The following is a 19,038-nucleotide window of genomic DNA, read 5'->3' on the forward strand; positions in this document are numbered from 1 at the left end:
TCAGCGTCGAATTCTGAGTCGGTTTAACTTTGTCTGTACATCCATCCGTCGCCCCAACGCTAATTCAAAAATTAATTGAGCTAAGATTATCAAACTTTCACAAATGATTTATTATAGTAATTGCCAGAACCCTATTTAAATTAGTTATGACCTTGGTACTGGTTCGGGTACCTGCCTTACAATTGTGCTTGATAAAAGTCGTTGATGCTTGGCTCATTCTGGTAGCTGCAATACAACTTAAAAAATTATTTGGCTACATCTCAGAAACTATAAAAACTGTTGAATTGAAATTTCACGCAAGCAAATACTTTAGTAGGGCATATTTGTTTGACAAAAGCCGTTGAAAGTGCTTAGGTCCTTCTGGTAGCTGTCATACAACTCCGAAAGTTATTTAGCGTTATGTCAGAATTTATAGAAATTATAATATAGAAATTTCGTAAAAGCACATGTGTTACTATTACGGTTATGCGTAATCTTTGAACTTTGTTGACTCCTTGCAGCAGCTGCGTACAACTTCAATAGTAGTTTGGCCATATCTTACAAAATATTGAAAACCCAGTACTGAAATTTGAATATTTACTCGCACATATAGTAACAAATTCGTATGTGTATCGCAGAGTTGACACGGTCAACTCTATTTTTTCTCATTTTTTATTAAATTCATTATATTTAATTAATTAAGTTATATAATAAAATAATTTAATTGTTAAATTTAAATAAAAGTAAAGTAATTCTTACATGGGCAAAATTAAACAAAAATAAATTCAATCTTATATATTTATATAATATATCACTTGCTTTTCGTAGATCCCCATTTTTATTTGATAGATCACCAAAATTTTTTTCACTTTCGCAGCAAGTTCTCATGTGCCCCTGTGGGTCTATATACATCACTTGGGAAACGCTGAGATAAACTTTCTTCCAAAAAATTTTGGAAAACCTAAATTTTAAGGTTTTCTATTAAAAAATTTAAGAAAAGCCAATTTTATAGGGAAATCACCTTTTCCATTTACATAAAAAACGCATACAAATGTTTTTTCAGGTTAAAATTGAAATGTCAAAATAGGAAAGAGGAACGAACCAGTATAAAAAAAGGGTACCGCGTAATCAAATAAATCAAAAGAAGTAAACATATTTGCTCAGAATCCAGAAGTGGTAACCTTGAGTAGAATAACGAGGTGAACCTTTTTCAACAACCCCTCCTAATCTTCTCTCTTTTGAAAACTTTATCTATTTTATAAATAAACAGTGTTAAATTTTTCCAAGGTTTAAGTTAAAAATTGAAATTTCCTTTTGTAATTCTAAGTTTTCAACATTTTTAAGCTCCAACATTTTAAAATATAATTTAATATTAGAAAAAACATTATAAAAGTTTAAGATCAACTTACTTCAATAAAAGATGGCCATATATTTTTATAGAATGTGCCACTGGCCAAACCTTTAATCCCCCTCACTATAGTTGCGTTATTTGCTAAAAGTACAAAAGAGTTTAGTTTTAAAAGATTAGTCATTAAGTTTTTTTGAACTGTATTTATCAAAACAAAATAAAATGCTTGCCTTGGTAATATTCGTCACATTTGCCCTTATCACAAAATAGATTATGTAACACCCCGCCTTCTTCTTTTGTGCAGTTATCGATTGGTACATCTTTTATTAATCTTGTTCCAAGTGTGCACATACTGAAACAAAAAAACATATTAAATTAAATTAAAGAGTTAAACTTAATATTAGCAAAAATTTCAAGACATGTACTTTTGAAAAATTTTTACATAAGTTCATGTCTTGAAATTTGCTAAACGCGATTTCCTCACTTTCTATTTCATTTGGAAAACAAATAGAATTTCCTCAAGTCTTATATACTTGAACATTCATTGTTGCCATTGTGTAATTAGCTGTCATATTTTATTAAACACAGGGTAATTCGCTAGGTGTCAATTATCAACTCTTTGCGACATGTACAAATATTAAAGATTTTTCCATTCCCAAAAAAAAAAACACAAGCATATTTTGAAAAGATTAGTAAAGATCCTCAATTAAACATATCATACCATTTTACAACATATTTTCAAAAATGCAAGAATTTTAACATTTAAAAAAGTTTTATGCTGTCGCAGCTAAACCCATGACTAATTATTTAATTATTATGAAATTTAATTTTTACGAAAATTGATATTAACAACCAAAATTAGGTCTTTAAAATTACGCTGCACGAATTATCCAACTTTAAAGTGTTTAGATTTTAAAAACAAACAACGGTGATGTAAAGTCAACGGCGGATGCTTCAAATTTCGCAGCAAGTACCGTCTTTTCATAATTTGCTTTGCTAGTTTGCGAAACTCGTTGTTCAGCGAGAGAAATTCTCGCAATCGCAGGAAAACCTTATATTTATACCCGTACGAACGTATGTTCGAAGGGTATACTAAATTTGTCTTACCGTTTGTAACGCTAAGAAATAACGGTCTTAGATATAGACTTAAGTGTATGTTTTTGATCAGCGTCAAATTCTAAGTTGATTTAGCTTTGCCTGTCCGTCCGTCCCTCCATCCCAAGGATAACTCCAAAACTAATTGAGGTAAGTTCACCAAATTTTCACAAATAATTTACTGTGGTAAGTGCCAGAACCTTATTTAAATTGGACGTGATCGGTACACCGGTTCGAGTAGCTGCCATACAACTTAAAAATTTATTTAGCTACATCTAAGAAACTATAAAAGCTGTGGTATTGAAATTTTACACAAACGAATATATTAGTAGGGCCAATATGTCTCAAAAAATTCGTTGAAATTACTAGGTTCCTTCTGGTACCTGCCATACAACTTCAAAAGTTATTTGTTTATATCTCAGAAGCTATAAAAGCTACAATATAGAAATATTATCCAAGCAAATATATTAGTAGGAACAATGTGTTTGATAAAAGCCGTTAAAATTTCTTGGCTCTTTCTGGTAGCAGCCATACAACTTCAATAGTAGTTTGGCACACACAGTATTTTGAAAATCACGGTACTGAAATTTTGCATAAATTAATATGGTAATACGGCAACTTAAAGTCATAGTCTGCCTATATTCCGCTATGGCATCTTTCACAAATTCGTACGGGTATCACAGAGTTGACAAGGTCAACTCTATTTTTTTCTTGTTTTTATTGTTTTTAAAGCTAAAAAATGTTTTCTTGAAAAATAAAGTTCAAATTTTAAATAAATTTTGTGAAAATATTGTTTTCTATATAATTTTTAGTATTTAGTATTTTCTACTCCAAATGAAAAAGCCTAAAACTAAGAAAAGCTGTTCTGATGAAGTTTTACAAAGAGAAATTTCAGAAATCAAAAATAAAAAGATTTCTAAAAAAGGATGCACAGTGGATTAGAGTGATTTCACAAAAATAAGGTTTGCCAAAAACTAAAGAGAACGTTTTACATACAGTGAAGCAACTTATAACTGATGCATCCAAACTACACCCTTTTGGACATAATTCTACTCCTGGAAATAGCTGGTTTAAAGCCCTTTTACGAGCCATCTTTGTGTTTATTATTATTAATAGCACTTTATCCCAAATTCTACAAGAATTTTGCAGGCACCAGACGTTTCTCTTAGCCTAGACGTTTCTCTTAGACGTTTCTCTATTAGGGAATGGCTCTTAGCAATGAAAAATTTGCGCAATTATTACAAGAGGTTTTTTGGAATTCAATAACGATATCTAATTATTTCTCAGTTAATAAATTGTTTTTGTATGAAATACAGAAACCGGTTCCATTTTTTTTGAAGGCTCCCTTTTTTGTTTGAATATTTCGACTCTCCATCCAAAAAATCCAACGACAGTTCTGATTATATTAGAAGAATAGAATAATATATAAAAATAAAATATATGTACGTATATCATACTAAAGCAAACTGCTAGGAACATAACATTTATTTGTTATGAAAAAACCATATAAATAATAAATGATAAATATATACATAATATAATAGTAAATGAACCACGTGTTGAAACGTACATGAAAGGTTCGCGTGTGTAAATAACTTTACACAATATTACGTTTTTATTTATTTTTATATTTATTATTTTAAACGAATAAGGTGTTTTTATTTAAGAAAGCACACATATAAAGTAAGTTTGGAGCTAAAACTGGGCATTCATCATTGTTGTTTTTTTTTATTTCGGTTTTGTCTCTTTGAACATTATAAAAATATTTTAATTTGGATAATATTATTTAAAGATACTGAATAGGTATTCCTTCAAATTATTTTCAAATTGACTGCGTACTTTCACAAATTGGAGAGTACTTAATGTTTCCTTTTTTACATCGGGTATCTTCGGAATTGCATCTGCGACGCATCAGACACATTGGAATGAAATAATACCAAGCATCAATATTTTTAAGTTTTCAAATGTAAAATAATACAATGTATAAGTATTTAAAAAATAGGATACATTGTTTTAAAATTTAAATTTTATTTTTTTCCATTTTGACAAAATCGTAAAACTTTTATTTGATGATTCCGAACAAACCCATCCTTACAAATAGGAGGTCAAAAAACTCGTTTGTTACATACTTTGACATAACAAAAAGATTTCTGTCACCCGCGTTAAACACGCAAAGCATGTAAAGATAATTGTTATTTGTTCTACTCATCATCTGTTAATCTACAATATTTTTAAAAATCTCATTAAGTCAAAAGGACTGCTTTAGAAGCATTGAATTTTACTTAGAGATTTAACAAGAATAGCATTAGATTTCAGAAGAATTTAACAAGAGTTTAAGTTTAGTATTGGGAGTTTATTTTTTTTAATGTATAGGTTTGTAACGTAATTTTTGCTTAATATATGAACACAAAAATTATAATAAGAATTCATTGCAATAATGTTTTGTACTTACAAAAGCTTATCGTTTCCATAATAATTATCGAAAATACCAACATAAACAGCTACTATGGATAGTATCACACAAGCAAGTGCAACGGTTGCAAATTTGTTGACAAATTTTACTCCCAAAAATACAATTAGTCCTTAAAAATAAAAAGAAATTATTTTATTCATTTATTAATAATTTTTAATAAAACATAAATTTCTGTTTTGCACATACATAATAAAATATAAAATTGGTACTTAATTAAATCTATCGTATAATATCAGAAAATTTTAATTCGGAATAAACCAATCTTAAAAGCATTCATATGTACGTGTGCAATTTTCATCATCATATAACATACCGAGTACGTGTGCAATCATTATAACATACCGTGACTTCAATAATGCGCTTACAACGTAAACTTTACAATGTATTACATTCCAAAAAGTTTAGTAAAAGCTCTTGACATTGTACACAAATATAAAAGTAAATCGGGTATCAATATGTCATATAAATGTTGCTAGAAATAACCAATTAAATTAACTAGCATATATTTTTAGCAATAAAGTGCTAGTTATTAAGTTTTTTTCCTAAAACGCTGTGTTTTTAATGAAGTGGTAACGTTTGCTAAAAATTAACATTTGCACAGAACTTTAAATTGAAATCAAGTATGCATTAATATTGTAAAATATGTGTTCCAAAATGTATCAATGCAGTTTGTTTTTACAATGTAAATTCATTGAAAGCTTCGAGACGGTAGTACAATCGTCACGGATATTACTTTATCACTTAAAATGTCGTTGGTCCAATGCTGTAATCCATTTAACATTTTGAGATTTTTGGAGTAAGCAACACCTTTGTCGGTTTTGGCAGACGCCGTTTCATAAAATGTAGCCCGTTTTTCCCTATAACGTTTGGTTACTGAATTATAGAACCGAAACTTAGATCCATTATCTTAGAAACTTAGATTCTCTTTATCTTTGAGTAATCTTTGGATAAAAATTCCTCACATTTTTCCAAAAAAATTTCTAATCGTAAAATAATCCACATCCTTGAACTTAATACGTAATATATAATAATACCAAATTGACCCATATCCATATAATTTTGAATAGGAACCTATTTATCGGCATAATATGTGGGAAAAATTAAATATGCTTAATTTTGTGTTATAGAGGTGTTACAGATGTGTCTGTGTACAAAATTCTTAAATATTTTAGATTTAGATGAAGTTTTAAATATTTTTTTAGATAATTAAATATTTTAATAATAAATTGAACGAAAAGCTTAAGTTAAATATTATACCATTGAAGGTAAGTAACTTCAAAAGCTTTTCCGTACCAGCTGAGAAATTAAATTTTATTAAAATAAAATAATTTTTTTTGAAAATAACATCCATAAACAATTCGTTCTTTAGATTTATTTTACAAAACTTGTAGCTTGTCTAAATAAAGTTGGGTCAAACCAGAGGTTTGTTATGTAGCACTTTTCCCTTCAAAAAGTAAAAATACTGCAATCTAGCTATGTATTACAATATTAAAATTACTTTCATTCAATTACGAATACATTTCAAAAATTGCATTCGTTTAGGATGAGCAATGTAAGCAATCTTTAAAATAAAACACAAAATTTGAAAAGACCACAACGTAATGCTCGAACTGGAGGGATAATTACTTGAGTTAAGAAAAATAGTTATATATTTAGTTTTGGCGATAACTTGAGAAGCGAATAGTTTACTTTATTAGAAAAAAATTTTTCTAATGAAGTAAACTATTTATCAATATATATAAGCTTCTTAAATTTCAGACTGCCGAAACGTACGGTTTAGAAAAAAAATTATCCAAAATGAATGAATGAAAAAAAATTAACAAAAATTCTAAAAGAAATTGGCTTACATAACGTTTCATTTTAGCAGCCATTTTATTTTTTAAAATTTGCTTGTGCTGTGCCTCGGTAGAAAAGGTAGAAAATGGCATATTTAAGTCTTTGGGGTCTATAACTTTAGATGGGGGGAGATAGGTAAAAATTTACTTCTACGAAAATAAGTTTCTAGTAAAGATCTATGTGCACATGAAATTTCAGATAAAAAGTAGGAACAAATTGTTTGGAAACAACTAAAAATTTCTTCTTTAATCCTGTTTCTAGATTGCCTCAGCAATTTATTTCCAAAGAAAAAACTGATAACTTAAAAGATTTAATACCGCTTCTGTCAAAATAACACCAGACATATAAATTTCTTCCTGCATTCTTCGACAGTCTGTAAATCTTAGAATCTAAATCTTAAAGCCATTTTAAATTATTCATGGGTATTATTTTCTTCAAAAAAATTTATTTCTTCTTAATAAAACATAATTTCTCGGCTGGTAAGAAAAATCTATTAATGTTGTAAGAGGGAAAAATCAGCCTTGAAAAAGGGTGATTTTTATGTATGTAAAATAAAAGGGAATAAAATGGATTCTTCTTTTAATACATTTAAAAAACATTTTTGATTGCTATTTCGGAAAAGCATAAATTTTTCTATAAAAAATACTTTTAACTCTTGTTTTATTCTTTATTTTTATGATATTTGTTTTAAATTATTGAAATTTCGATATATACGTAGATTCTCGAATTTTTTTTTAAACGGTAATTATATGCCCTATATCCGCAAAAATTTTGGTCCACATCATACAAGCTGCAAAATTTTGAAGTGAAAAAGTGGATATGGGCCAGAAATGCACTATTCCAATTTCACATTTTGATTCATCTTTATTTCAATTCACATATGTATAATATTTACAAGTATTTACATGAGAAAGATTACAATTGCTATACACAAAATGAAATAGTTAAAATCGCCCTATTGTATAGGTAAATGTAGCGAACAAATGTAGGGATGTAGTAGTAAAGAATATTTCAATTAATAAATATCAAAAATAAAAAAATCTGATGTGGTCAGCACATAACCGACCGCATTGTGTATTGTCTAGTTAAATGAAAGTGTTACAGAATATTATAAAAATGTCTGTTAAATACTTCTTTCCAATTTTTAGGACATTAGTAAGCTTATAGTTAACATACTTAGAAAAATGTAAATTTGGCTCTTAGTAGAGTTTCGCTTTGTGCTACCCGAATTCCCTGAAATGCTCGCCAGTTAGTTTGGGTAACAACCAGAACTCCAATATCAAATTTCAAGAAATTCCACCAATTTGTTCTGTGGATATGGTGAAAAATGTAAAATCGGCCCGCAAATCAGTTCTCGAGCCCTAATCTTTCCAAAAAAGTTATATGTTCATTGCTTTAATATGAGGAATTCATATATTAAATTTCATTGAAATCGGTTGATTATTTCTCTTTATATACACAAAAGTGTATGTTTGGCCCGTAGTAAACGTCTAGTTGCCGATGCCTGATCTTTCCAAAAAATTTACATGTTCATTGTTTTAATACCAGGAATTCATATATTAAATTTCAATGAAATCGGTTGATTATTTCTCTTTATATACACAAAAATGTATATTTGGCCCGTAGTAAACGCCCAGTTGCTGATACCTGATTTCTTCCAAAAGTTAGGAATTTTTGCGTATGATCGAGCAAAGCTTATATATGAAATTTCAAGTAAATCGGTTGAATACTTTCTTCAAAATGGAGAAAAATGTAAAATCGGCCCGCAAATCCGTTTTCGAGCCCTGACCTTTCCAAAAAATTTATATGTTCATTGCTTTAATACAAGAAGTTCATATATTAAATTTCAATGAAATCGGTTGATTACTTCTCTTTATATACACAAAAATGTATATTTGGCCCGTAGTAAACGTCTAGTTGCCGATGCCTGATTTCTTTCAAAACTTACGAATTTTTGCGGACGGTCGAGCTGAGCTTATATATAAAATTTCAAGTAAATCGGTTGAATATTTTCTTTAAAATGTTCAAAAACGTAAAACAGGCCCGCTAAAAAGTGCAGTTCCCGATTCCTGATATATACCAAAAGTTGATCGATCCGTGCCATGGTGGAAACAAACTTACATATAAAATTTCATCAAAATCGGTTCAGCCGAACTTGAGATACACGCGTGCACACACAGACTGACAGACCGACAGACGGACAGACCGACAGGTTGCTAAAAATAGTTTATTTACACTTCCCTACTATGGAGAAGTACGTTCCCACCGAAAACTCGATATGCAAAATTTGTTGCCATCACATAACCTACCTATTGTTTACACAATACGGTCGGTAAAAATACAATAATTTGTTTGCTAATGAAAAAGCAAAATCTAATCAATCAATCCATAAAGATTCAAACAGAACAAGAAAAGAAAAACTATAATTCATTTATAGTTAAACTAAAATCCATTTCTAGGTATTAAGAGTCGTAGTTGGACAACATTTAATTTAAGTTGTTATTTTAAACTAATTTCCTATATCATCAAAATAAAACTGCATCAAACTGCACCCAATACGTTTGAAAAACATCGACAACACAGTAATGACAGTTTTTGAAAACCTGTTATAAATTTTAGGTGCAATCACATTATAGAAATGACGGACTAAAATTCAAAGTTTCGCATATTTAGCAACAGAATTTATGAAGAGCCTCCTCGGTAGATTTACCCTGCAAAAGGCCAAACTGTACTCTACTAAAATAATTGTTTTTATTTAAAAATGAAGCAAACCTTACTTTCATCACTTTTTCAAAAATTTTCGAGAAAGTTGGTAAAATAGAAATAGGCCTGTAATTATTAGGATCGCTCGCATCACCTTTTTTGAATATAGGCACCAAACCAGTTTACTATAAGCAACTGGGGAGAACACCATCCAAAACGCACGTATTAAACCAGAAATTCAGAACATCAACAATTTGATATGAGATATTTTTAATAATATTGGCGAAAATGCCACCCTAAGTATATGTAAAGTTCATAATTGTTTTTCCCATTTGCAAAAACAAATAGCTTCTTTACGCCACATACATAAGAATATTATTCATTTCAATAATTAAAATATATTTATTCAATATTTATTCAGTGTTGCTTTAATTAATTCATAATTTCTAATTTTATTAAGTTTTTAATTTTGCAAAGAAAACATTTGTTAGCACTCTTCAAAAAAATGTTTGAAAAAAAGTGGTTATTAGTTTCACTCTCTCCGTCCGTCCGGTCGTCCGACCGTCGTTTCGTCCGCCCGTGCGTCCGTCCGTCCGCCTGTCCGTATGTATGCTTGCAAAACATCTACCCCCTTGAAAATAGAAACCTGAAATTTTATATGTACATAGATCTTTACTAGAAACTAATTTTCGTATAACATAATTTTTATCTATTTGGTTACCTATTATTTTAATTTGGTGGAGGAGACCAAAAGTTATACCCCCCCAAAGTCCTTAAAATGCCATTCTTCAACTATTTATTGTAGTAGAATCAAATGCATTTTTCAAATTTCGCAAACGCAGAAAAGTAGTGGGTTACTTCTTCTATCAGGGCATACTATACTTGAACTTTAAAAAAACAAAATGGCCCTTAAGATTTACCTTTATAAAAAATCCGCTTTCTCCAAATTTTTGATGTCGTTTTTCTTTTATACCACAGGTTGTAAGTCTTAAATTCTAAAAGCTTTTAGATACTAATAAACAGTTCATTTCGTTAGAAGAAAATTTCAATCAAGTTAGAATCAAGTTTCCCCTCTTGAAATTAACGAAATTTCAATTTTTGACGCCTTATAATTCTGGAACCACAAGTTTTTCTAAATTTCTATAAACGCAAAAAGCTAACGGTGACATTAAAAAATGTAATTATTTTTCTTAACTCACGCAATTAACCCTTATGTCAACCCCTCTTTAAATGAATTTTTTCTTTATTTCAAAGACTGCATAAATCGTTAATCCCTAATATATGCAATTCTCGAAAAAGTTTTGTGTATGAATGAAAGTAATATTAATAGTGTGGTAGGTATACATAGATTGTTTTTAAAAGCAGTATTTTCTCTTGTTGAAGGGAAAAGTGCTGGAATGCAAACCATTGGTTTGACCCAACTTTATTTTTATTTGGTTTTAAATTAAAATTACTTCGGATGATATAATTTTACCAGAACCGGATTTTTTTTAAGCAAAATGAGTTTGTATTTGATAAAATGTAGTATACAAACAAATATTTTAAATTTTCTATTTTTTTTATAGATTATATTTATAGATAAAATGAAATAAATTTTCCTTTATAGAGTGAAGATTTGGTGACCAAAAAAGTGTATGAAGACATCCCGATGCCGTTGAATTCAGTGAATAAAATAAAATATTAGCTTAAATTATTTATATTCTAAAATATTTTGTTTTAGAATGAATTAGTATGTGAAGCTCAATTAATGAATAAGGAAGAATACGACAACATATCATCTACTTCAGTGAGTAATAACCATCATATTAATTAAAATTTGTTAAAAATTATACTGTTTTAGAATCATTAAAATTTATATGTATTTATATTTAATGTTATTAATATTGTTTAGAGTTATTGAGTAAAATTGTCAAACAACACTGATAAGAAATTTTTAACAAAATATATTCATTTTCGAGGGCCATTTGTGACATTATAATACTTATAGTTGTTTGCATAAAATAAATTTATTCAAAGAAAAAAAAATAATGAGTTTTGTTTAAAGATTTGTTTTTTTTTCATAGATGTCCAAAATGAAAAAATATTTTGAAATATTTTATAGTTTTTACTTTAAAAAAAATTTTTAACTTATCCTTCCAAAAAATTACATATATTTTATAGCAGAGGCCAGACAAGAAAATAAAATAAATAAACTTCGGCTATTACTTTGACAGGTTATGCTCGGTGCAATGAAGGAGACAACTAAAAAAAATTTGGCTTCATTGTTTTTTCAAGATGCTCCTTTTTTTTGTATTTCTAATTCGTTGACTACTACTCTACTGAAAAGAAGTCCTAAAATAATTTTCTTTGCAACGAGTAAGAAGATGTTTAGCATTTCTGATAGTAGTTTTATAGTAACCTAACAAACAAGAATTATCAGAATACTGAGTAAAATATATTCTCAATTTATCCCTTGTTTGATTTTAAGAAAAATAATGTCAGTAACCCATTTTTTCAATTTTCTAATCCAATTAGTAACGCAGAATTTTTTATAGTACTATTCTTATATATATATAGCTACTTCCCAGGTGTCAAAAAGTACGGGGACTTCTAGAAGGCATTAGATAGGGTTTTGCCTCTACGGTTCCAGAAAAATCTGACATTGGAACTTTTTAGCCCCGAAATAGCTCTATTTTAAGATTTTCTAAAAAAATTTTTTGTATAACAAAAGCACGTTTTTCTTTTATACTTTTTATAATTAGAAACACCAAGAAATAAATGATACGTTTCACGTAATTATTAGAACCACAAACCGAGAAATAAATAATATTTGAAAATATAATGATCTCACATATTTTTGGGTTGAAAAATCTAAATAATCTTAACGTAAATGTAAGTCAGCTTTTATCAAAGGCATCAGATGCTTCGGGGCATGTGAATATTAATGCTTCATTTATTATTGTTTTGAATATTACGTTTCGCCAGCAAGCTTTAAAAAAATAAACATACAGAAGATATGTACGTATGTATGTAGTTAAAATTTTATTTTTATTGTTCCAAGCGAAAAACTGTAAAATGCTAAATTCTAATACATCTAAATTCTAAATTCTAATACGTATGTATGTAATATGTACATACATATATTTTAATAAAATTATTATTTTGTTTTTACCTAAACCTTCTTTTTATTTGAAATAATTATTTTTTTTTTATATATATATTCACACGCAGTTTTAAAAAGATAGGTATGTATACATTCATAAGTATGTATGTTATACTTAAAATTTTATTTCTAATTATTCGAATGAAAAATTCGAATGTTCAATTCTAATACATTTATATGTACATACATGTAATTGAATAAAAATATTATTTTATTTGTGCCTAACCCTTTTCCTTATTTGAAAAATTTATTTGTGTATGTTTACCCCCATGACTTTAAAATTTATTTCTATATGCCAAAACACTGTTTTGAATATAATTCAATTCACATGGAAAGCTTAAAAAAAATAGTTAGGAAGCTTTAAAAAAAATATTCATACATATTTTATGTACTTAAAATTTTTGCGAATTTTTCCAAACTATTATAACAATATTTTTTTGAAATTTTCTTTAAACTTTTGTAATAATATTTATCTGTTATATATTAAAAAAAATAACTCTTCAAACACCATCCCATTTTACATTATATATATAGCTACTTCTCAGGTGTCAAAAAGTACTGGTATTTCAAGAGCAGCTAGCAGAAATGGGATAAAAAGCATTAAATAGAGTTTTGCCTCTTGGGTCCCAGAAAAAGCATTAATTAAACCCACTCTTCCCCTTCACCCTCCCCGAATAAGCTTTTTTAACGGCTTTTTACAAAATGGTACTACATCCTGTAGGTGTAATTTTTTATTTACTTTTAGTGGTATAAATATTATATAAGAAAATGGTATAGATTTTCATTATCAGATAGCATTTAGTTATATATTCTTTTCGCGATCTGTTGTAAAATATATTACTAAGCAAAACATAAGTGTACATTAAATTTCTTGACAATATATTTTTAGGACAAAATCTTATAAGAAAATATTATTCAATTGCATTAAACTGCTTATAGGGTATTTTCAAAAAAATATTTAGAACGGAAACTCGCTGATATTGATTTGTAAGGGTAAAGCTATTTTAATTTAATTTTAAATAAAAACGAAAAAAATAAACTGAACAATAAAAAAAAAGGCAATCTGACAAATCGCATTTTACAGGGTTCGAACCTGAAACTTCTGCATAGAAATCGTATGCCATACGCATTACCCTATATGCGTTAGTATTAGTGTTAACTGATTACACATTCACGCGTTTTATTCGGCTGTATTACAAAATCCAAATACATAATGTTCATGGATTTTAGTAGCAAATTATTTTTTGCGTAAACAGTAACTGATCGCTTAAAGTGCTTATTGTCAAAGGTATTTTAAAATTTTATGCGAATTACTTAAAAGATATTAGATCTCAAAGTAACTAATTATATGCTTATTATGTACTTTTTCGTAATTAGTTTTAAGAGCTTTTCTCATTTTAAATTTGATCTTATAAAATATTATATATATAAAACGTACCTATATGCATATTACGGGTGCTTTTTCCAAGAAAAAAAGTAAACTTAAAATATCTCACATACAGAATGGAACACAATTTCAAAACTACAGGCATTATACTTGCAAGGCTTACAATGCAAGCATATACGACTAGCTAGATATATGACCTTTCAAAATATCAATAAAGGAGTCAAAATCGATATTAGCATTCCCACAGGAACATACCTCCAACCAGCTCTCACAATTCAGTCTGAATCCTACTTTTGAGAAAGCCTATTAAAAGTACTGGAAACATTTTTGATTTGAACATTTTTAAATACCGCACTAGTCATGCAATGAAGGTTATATCAATATTCTCAATTATGCCACATAATATGTGACAGTTATTTTTATGGTTTCTATAAAATAGAGTTGACCACGATAAATCTGTAATAGCCATTTTTATCTATCTAAAAGTATGCTACAACTGACTATGGGATCGACTATGACTTTAAGTTACATGTTACCACATTAATTTATGCAAAATTTGTGTACTGTATAGTTTCTCAGTTATGACCAAACAACTATTGAAGCTGTATGGCAGTTACCACAATGAGTCAAAATTCTGTCCAAAATCAACAATTTTTTTACATATAACAGCCTTAATAAAATATTTGCGTATACAAAATTTCGATATTACAGCTTTTAAATTTCTGAAATACAGTCAAACAAATTCTGAAGTTTTATGGCAGCTATCCGAAGCAATATCTCGATTACATAAAATTTAAATAGGACTTTGGCATTTGTAATAAGAATTGTGAAAATTTGGTAATCTTAGCTCATTCGGTTTTTGAATTATCGCTGGGATGGACGGGCGGGCAAACGAACAGATGACACTGATCAAAAACATATACTTATGCCTATATTTCAGACCATTATTTTTTAACGTTACAAACATTATAAATATGATCAATATATGTATGGGTATAAATATGATCAATACAACTAGATGATATATTGGAAATTCCATTAGCTTCAGTAATCGGAGAAGTGAATCCAAAAGACGATAAGGTAAATTTATATTCACTAAAATTCCAATCAGCACTAAATAAATCGATATTCCTATCACCAATAATTATATAGTTCGTACATCTGTATTTTAAAGATTGAAAAATTCATCTCCTTAAAAAATTTTATATTATATTTATAGTTATATTATATATAGGAGTTATATTTATAGTTATATTTATGTAATCTATAAATACCACAAAAACAATAAATTTATTTTATCAATGACACATTGCAACTCAATAATATCGGCGATAGTAAATTTTAACGAGCTAAATTTAAAAGAAATGTCTCTAATGTAACGATTTGAATTAAATTTCGTTATACGGAAATTTTTTATGTCTTCATTAAAATTCCAAATTTCTGTCAAAATAATTATATCCGGCAATTTGGCAAAGTACATAATATATAAACAAGCTAGAAATGAATCAAGATTAACTATGTATGTTCGGTAAAGAACAAAAAAATTGGAGTTTTTGCAAAATTCCATTTCTTAGCAAGAATAATATTAAACTGTTAATTTATTAATAATGATATACTATCGAAGAAAAAGAAAATATTTCAAATAATTATAATTAAAAATCAAAAGTACAAGATAGGAAAGAACAAAAGAGAATTATTTTCTCATGGATAATTTGTGTATAGAATTTTTTTAAATCCTCAATACTATTAATTGGAATTGGTTTATCATTTTCCTTAATTTTAATATTAATGCTCACATTTTTAATCCATACAAACTTACAATTATCACTTCTCATCACCTGAACATCTTATGGGTATATTTCCAAATTCAAATAAATAAGAGCATAATACACATATTTATTTCACTTGTATAAAATCTGCTATCTGCTAAAAAAATCTATCGTTCAGTTAGGAAAAAATTTATTTCAAACTTTAAACTCGATTTACTCGAAATATAAAACTTGGCGTAAGGATCATTGGGCCGACGATGTGTGAAAGCAATTCAAGAAACTGAGAAGTAAATAAATCAATATAAGTATAAATGATCGAGGAAATCAGATTGTTCAGGTCTTGCAAGAGGAAATGTTAAAGGGAAAGCCAGCAAGCGTAAATGAAACCATCAGTAGACCCGCAGTATATACTCGTAATATGGAATGGAGTTGTAGGTAACAGATGAAAAATTTATTTAAAGAAAAAATTATGTTAAGAAATTGAAACAAAATCTGAATGAAAACAATAGATGAAAACATTTAGTTGCGTAATCAAAATTAGTTTTGCCAAGCCACATTTAGCGCTACGGATTAGTACGTAGATATTACAATTCAGATATTTTGACACCTCTTTGACAATATCTTTTAAATCATTGAAATTCTTTTTTTTAAGTTCAAAAATCAAAAGATTTTAAATACCAAAAAATTCACAACTAAGATCAATCTAGTATCAGAAAAATACTTGGTAAAATTTAAAGCTAATTAAACTTTTTTCTATCTAAACGTTTGTATTGATAAAATTGGGTTAAATCAATTGTTTGCATCGTAGTATTTTCCCTTCAACAAATGAAAACAGTGCGTTTAAAAGCAACCTGTGTATACCTACTACATTATATGTTAGATAACGGTAAACTTGAACGTCCATTTTGTCTTTCTGAAGTTTAAGTAAAAGTTTCTAAAGAACAGCCACTGCTTTTCTATGTTTGCAAAATTTGAAAAATGTTTATGGTTTCCCTGCAATAAATAGTTGAAATATGGCATTTTTAGGGTTTTGGGGGCCATTGCTTTCTGGGAAGACAGGTAAAAATTTTCTGAAATAAATTTCTAGTAGAGATCTATGTACATGTAAAATTTCAGCTTTCTATCTTCAAGGGTGTAGAGCTTTTGTAAACATGTTTACAGACGGACGGACAGACAGAGTGAAACTAAATAAGAATTTTCGGGAAAGTGCTAAAGAGGTAAATGAAATAAAAAATGTAACCACTTGAACAACTTGATTTTCAAATACAAATAAGTGAAATAGATTTTGTACTGCAGTACACCATTCAGCTACATACATATATTTACCGGACTGTTGAAAATTAAACAGATTTACATTGTAAATTTAAAGTACTTCAACAAACTTTTTTCTCGTCAAGAAAATAGAAGGGTGTGATATTGTCACATGCAAAATATTTTTCTATAATTGCGCAATATATGGAAAATACTGCTTTTTTACTTTACTGGAAACTCATAGGGATTGAATCTAATATTAAAATACGGGTTTAAAATTCATTCCGCTATATTTAGTCGTTTGTGACATTTTGAAAGATATTAAGCTAGTCGGTTGGTTATTAATTGCATCTCACTTAACACATACGTAACCTTTTGCTATATACGCGTCTTTCCACCAGGTCGTTATCGAATGCTCGATTACAAGTTGCCTTTCTAAGCTACAAGTACCCGATTTCAATATTCAATTCCAAGTCACGTATTCTCAACCCTAAGTGACCAGTATAGTTTCACCTAGAACTGAGCATTCTCTCGGCAGCTGCGACACGATAAAAGGCAATTGCAGCCTAGTCACGAACATTTCCAATTGTTGCTAAAATACTAGAAAAGGTGGTATGCAACCAATTGGAAAAGTTTTTTGAAACTAATGGTTTAATATCACTTAATCAATCTGGCTTTCGCAAAAAAAAAGTTGAGAATCATTGTTAAATTTGGTATTGACCAATTGGAAAATTGCTGTTGATGATAATAAGGTGGTTGCAGCAGTTTTTCTTGATCTGTAGCGTGCACTTGATACGGTTGATCGTTATATTTTGATGCAGAAATTAAATGCTTATTGTATTTGCAACATTGAACTGTCCTGGATTGGTTCATATTTGGCTAATCGCTCTCAAAGAACAAGAGTAGGAAAGGCATTGTCTGATGCAATTGATGTGCTACTTGGTGTACCTCAAGGTACAATACTGGGCGTATTATTATTTTTAATATATATTAATGATATGGAGAAGATAGTCAGTTTAAGTAGTTTAGCTTTGTTTGCAGATGATGCTTTAATCTACACTGTAGGTAATTCAGTAGAAGAATGTGTGTTAATTTATGAAACAAAAATTAATGATGATCTAAAAACATTAAATGAATGGCTTATATGTAATAAATTGAAATTAAATGTATCTAAAATTAAGAGTATGATTATCAATAATAGTTCTAATGTTGAAATTAAAATAGATAATGTATTAATAATTGACATTGTTAGTGAAATAAAGTATTTAGGTGTATTTATTTAGATGACAATCTCAATTTTAAATCACATTTGGATTACTTATGTAAAAAAATATCAAAAAAATTAGGATTTTTTTAAAAAATTAGAAAAAATTTATCAATAATGAGTGCAATAAAACTATTTAATATTATGATAAGGCCACACTTTGAATACTGTTCTTCAATTCTTTTCACAGTGAATTCTGAGATGATGTGCAGATTACAAAAATTGCAAAATAGAGGTATGAGAATTATTCTTAAATTCAATAGATATACCTCCGGGTCTTTTATGTTAAGCACTTTGAAATGGATGAGTGTAACTCAAAGAATTAAAATGAATGTTTTATTTATTGTGTTTAAAATAAAAAATAAATTGATGCCACAATATTTAACAAATAGGCTAATATATGTTGAAAATAGTCATAATTATTTTCTAAGGAACATTTTAAATTTTAGATTAAATTTAAAAAAAAAAAGCAAAACTCAGAATATGATTATGTATAATGGACTAAAATTATTCAATGAATTACCTTTAAGTTTAAAATGTGAAAAAAATTTTAGAATATTTAAAAAACTTTAAAGGAATATAATATTATGGAAACTTTTGCTTGATAATTTGAATTATTTATCCTAAACTTTTTTGAGAAACTTTTTTTATATACAAAAACAAATACATATTTGTAAATGAATTTTTAATTATGTATTATTATAAATAGTAAAACTTACTAAATAAATAAATAAATAAAAAAAAAACATTTGCGGGAGCCCGATGATTTCCCAAAATTGTATTTTCACGAC

The 19,038-nt window shown here is 28.2% G+C and overlaps 1 protein-coding gene across 1 annotated transcript in view; it reads right to left on the bottom strand.

Annotated features, from left to right (window-relative positions):
- The window catches only part of LOC129616280 (solute carrier family 12 member 7), a gene marked incomplete at its 5' end in the record, with an annotated part of 277,715 nt that overhangs the window by 82,091 nt on the left and 176,586 nt on the right, over positions 1 to 19,038 (bottom strand). Inside the window, 3 exons of the mRNA XM_055531859.1 lie at positions 1,389 to 1,471; positions 1,558 to 1,679; positions 4,875 to 5,004. Coding sequence (XP_055387834.1) covers positions 1,389 to 1,471; positions 1,558 to 1,679; positions 4,875 to 5,004 — 335 coding nt within the window. The remainder of the gene's footprint in view (positions 1 to 1,388; positions 1,472 to 1,557; positions 1,680 to 4,874; positions 5,005 to 19,038) is intronic.

Source organism: Condylostylus longicornis, unplaced genomic scaffold (assembly GCF_029603195.1).
Source record: "Condylostylus longicornis isolate FDR11 unplaced genomic scaffold, ASM2960319v2 ptg000171l, whole genome shotgun sequence".
Lineage (NCBI taxonomy): Eukaryota > Metazoa > Arthropoda > Insecta > Diptera > Dolichopodidae > Condylostylus > Condylostylus longicornis.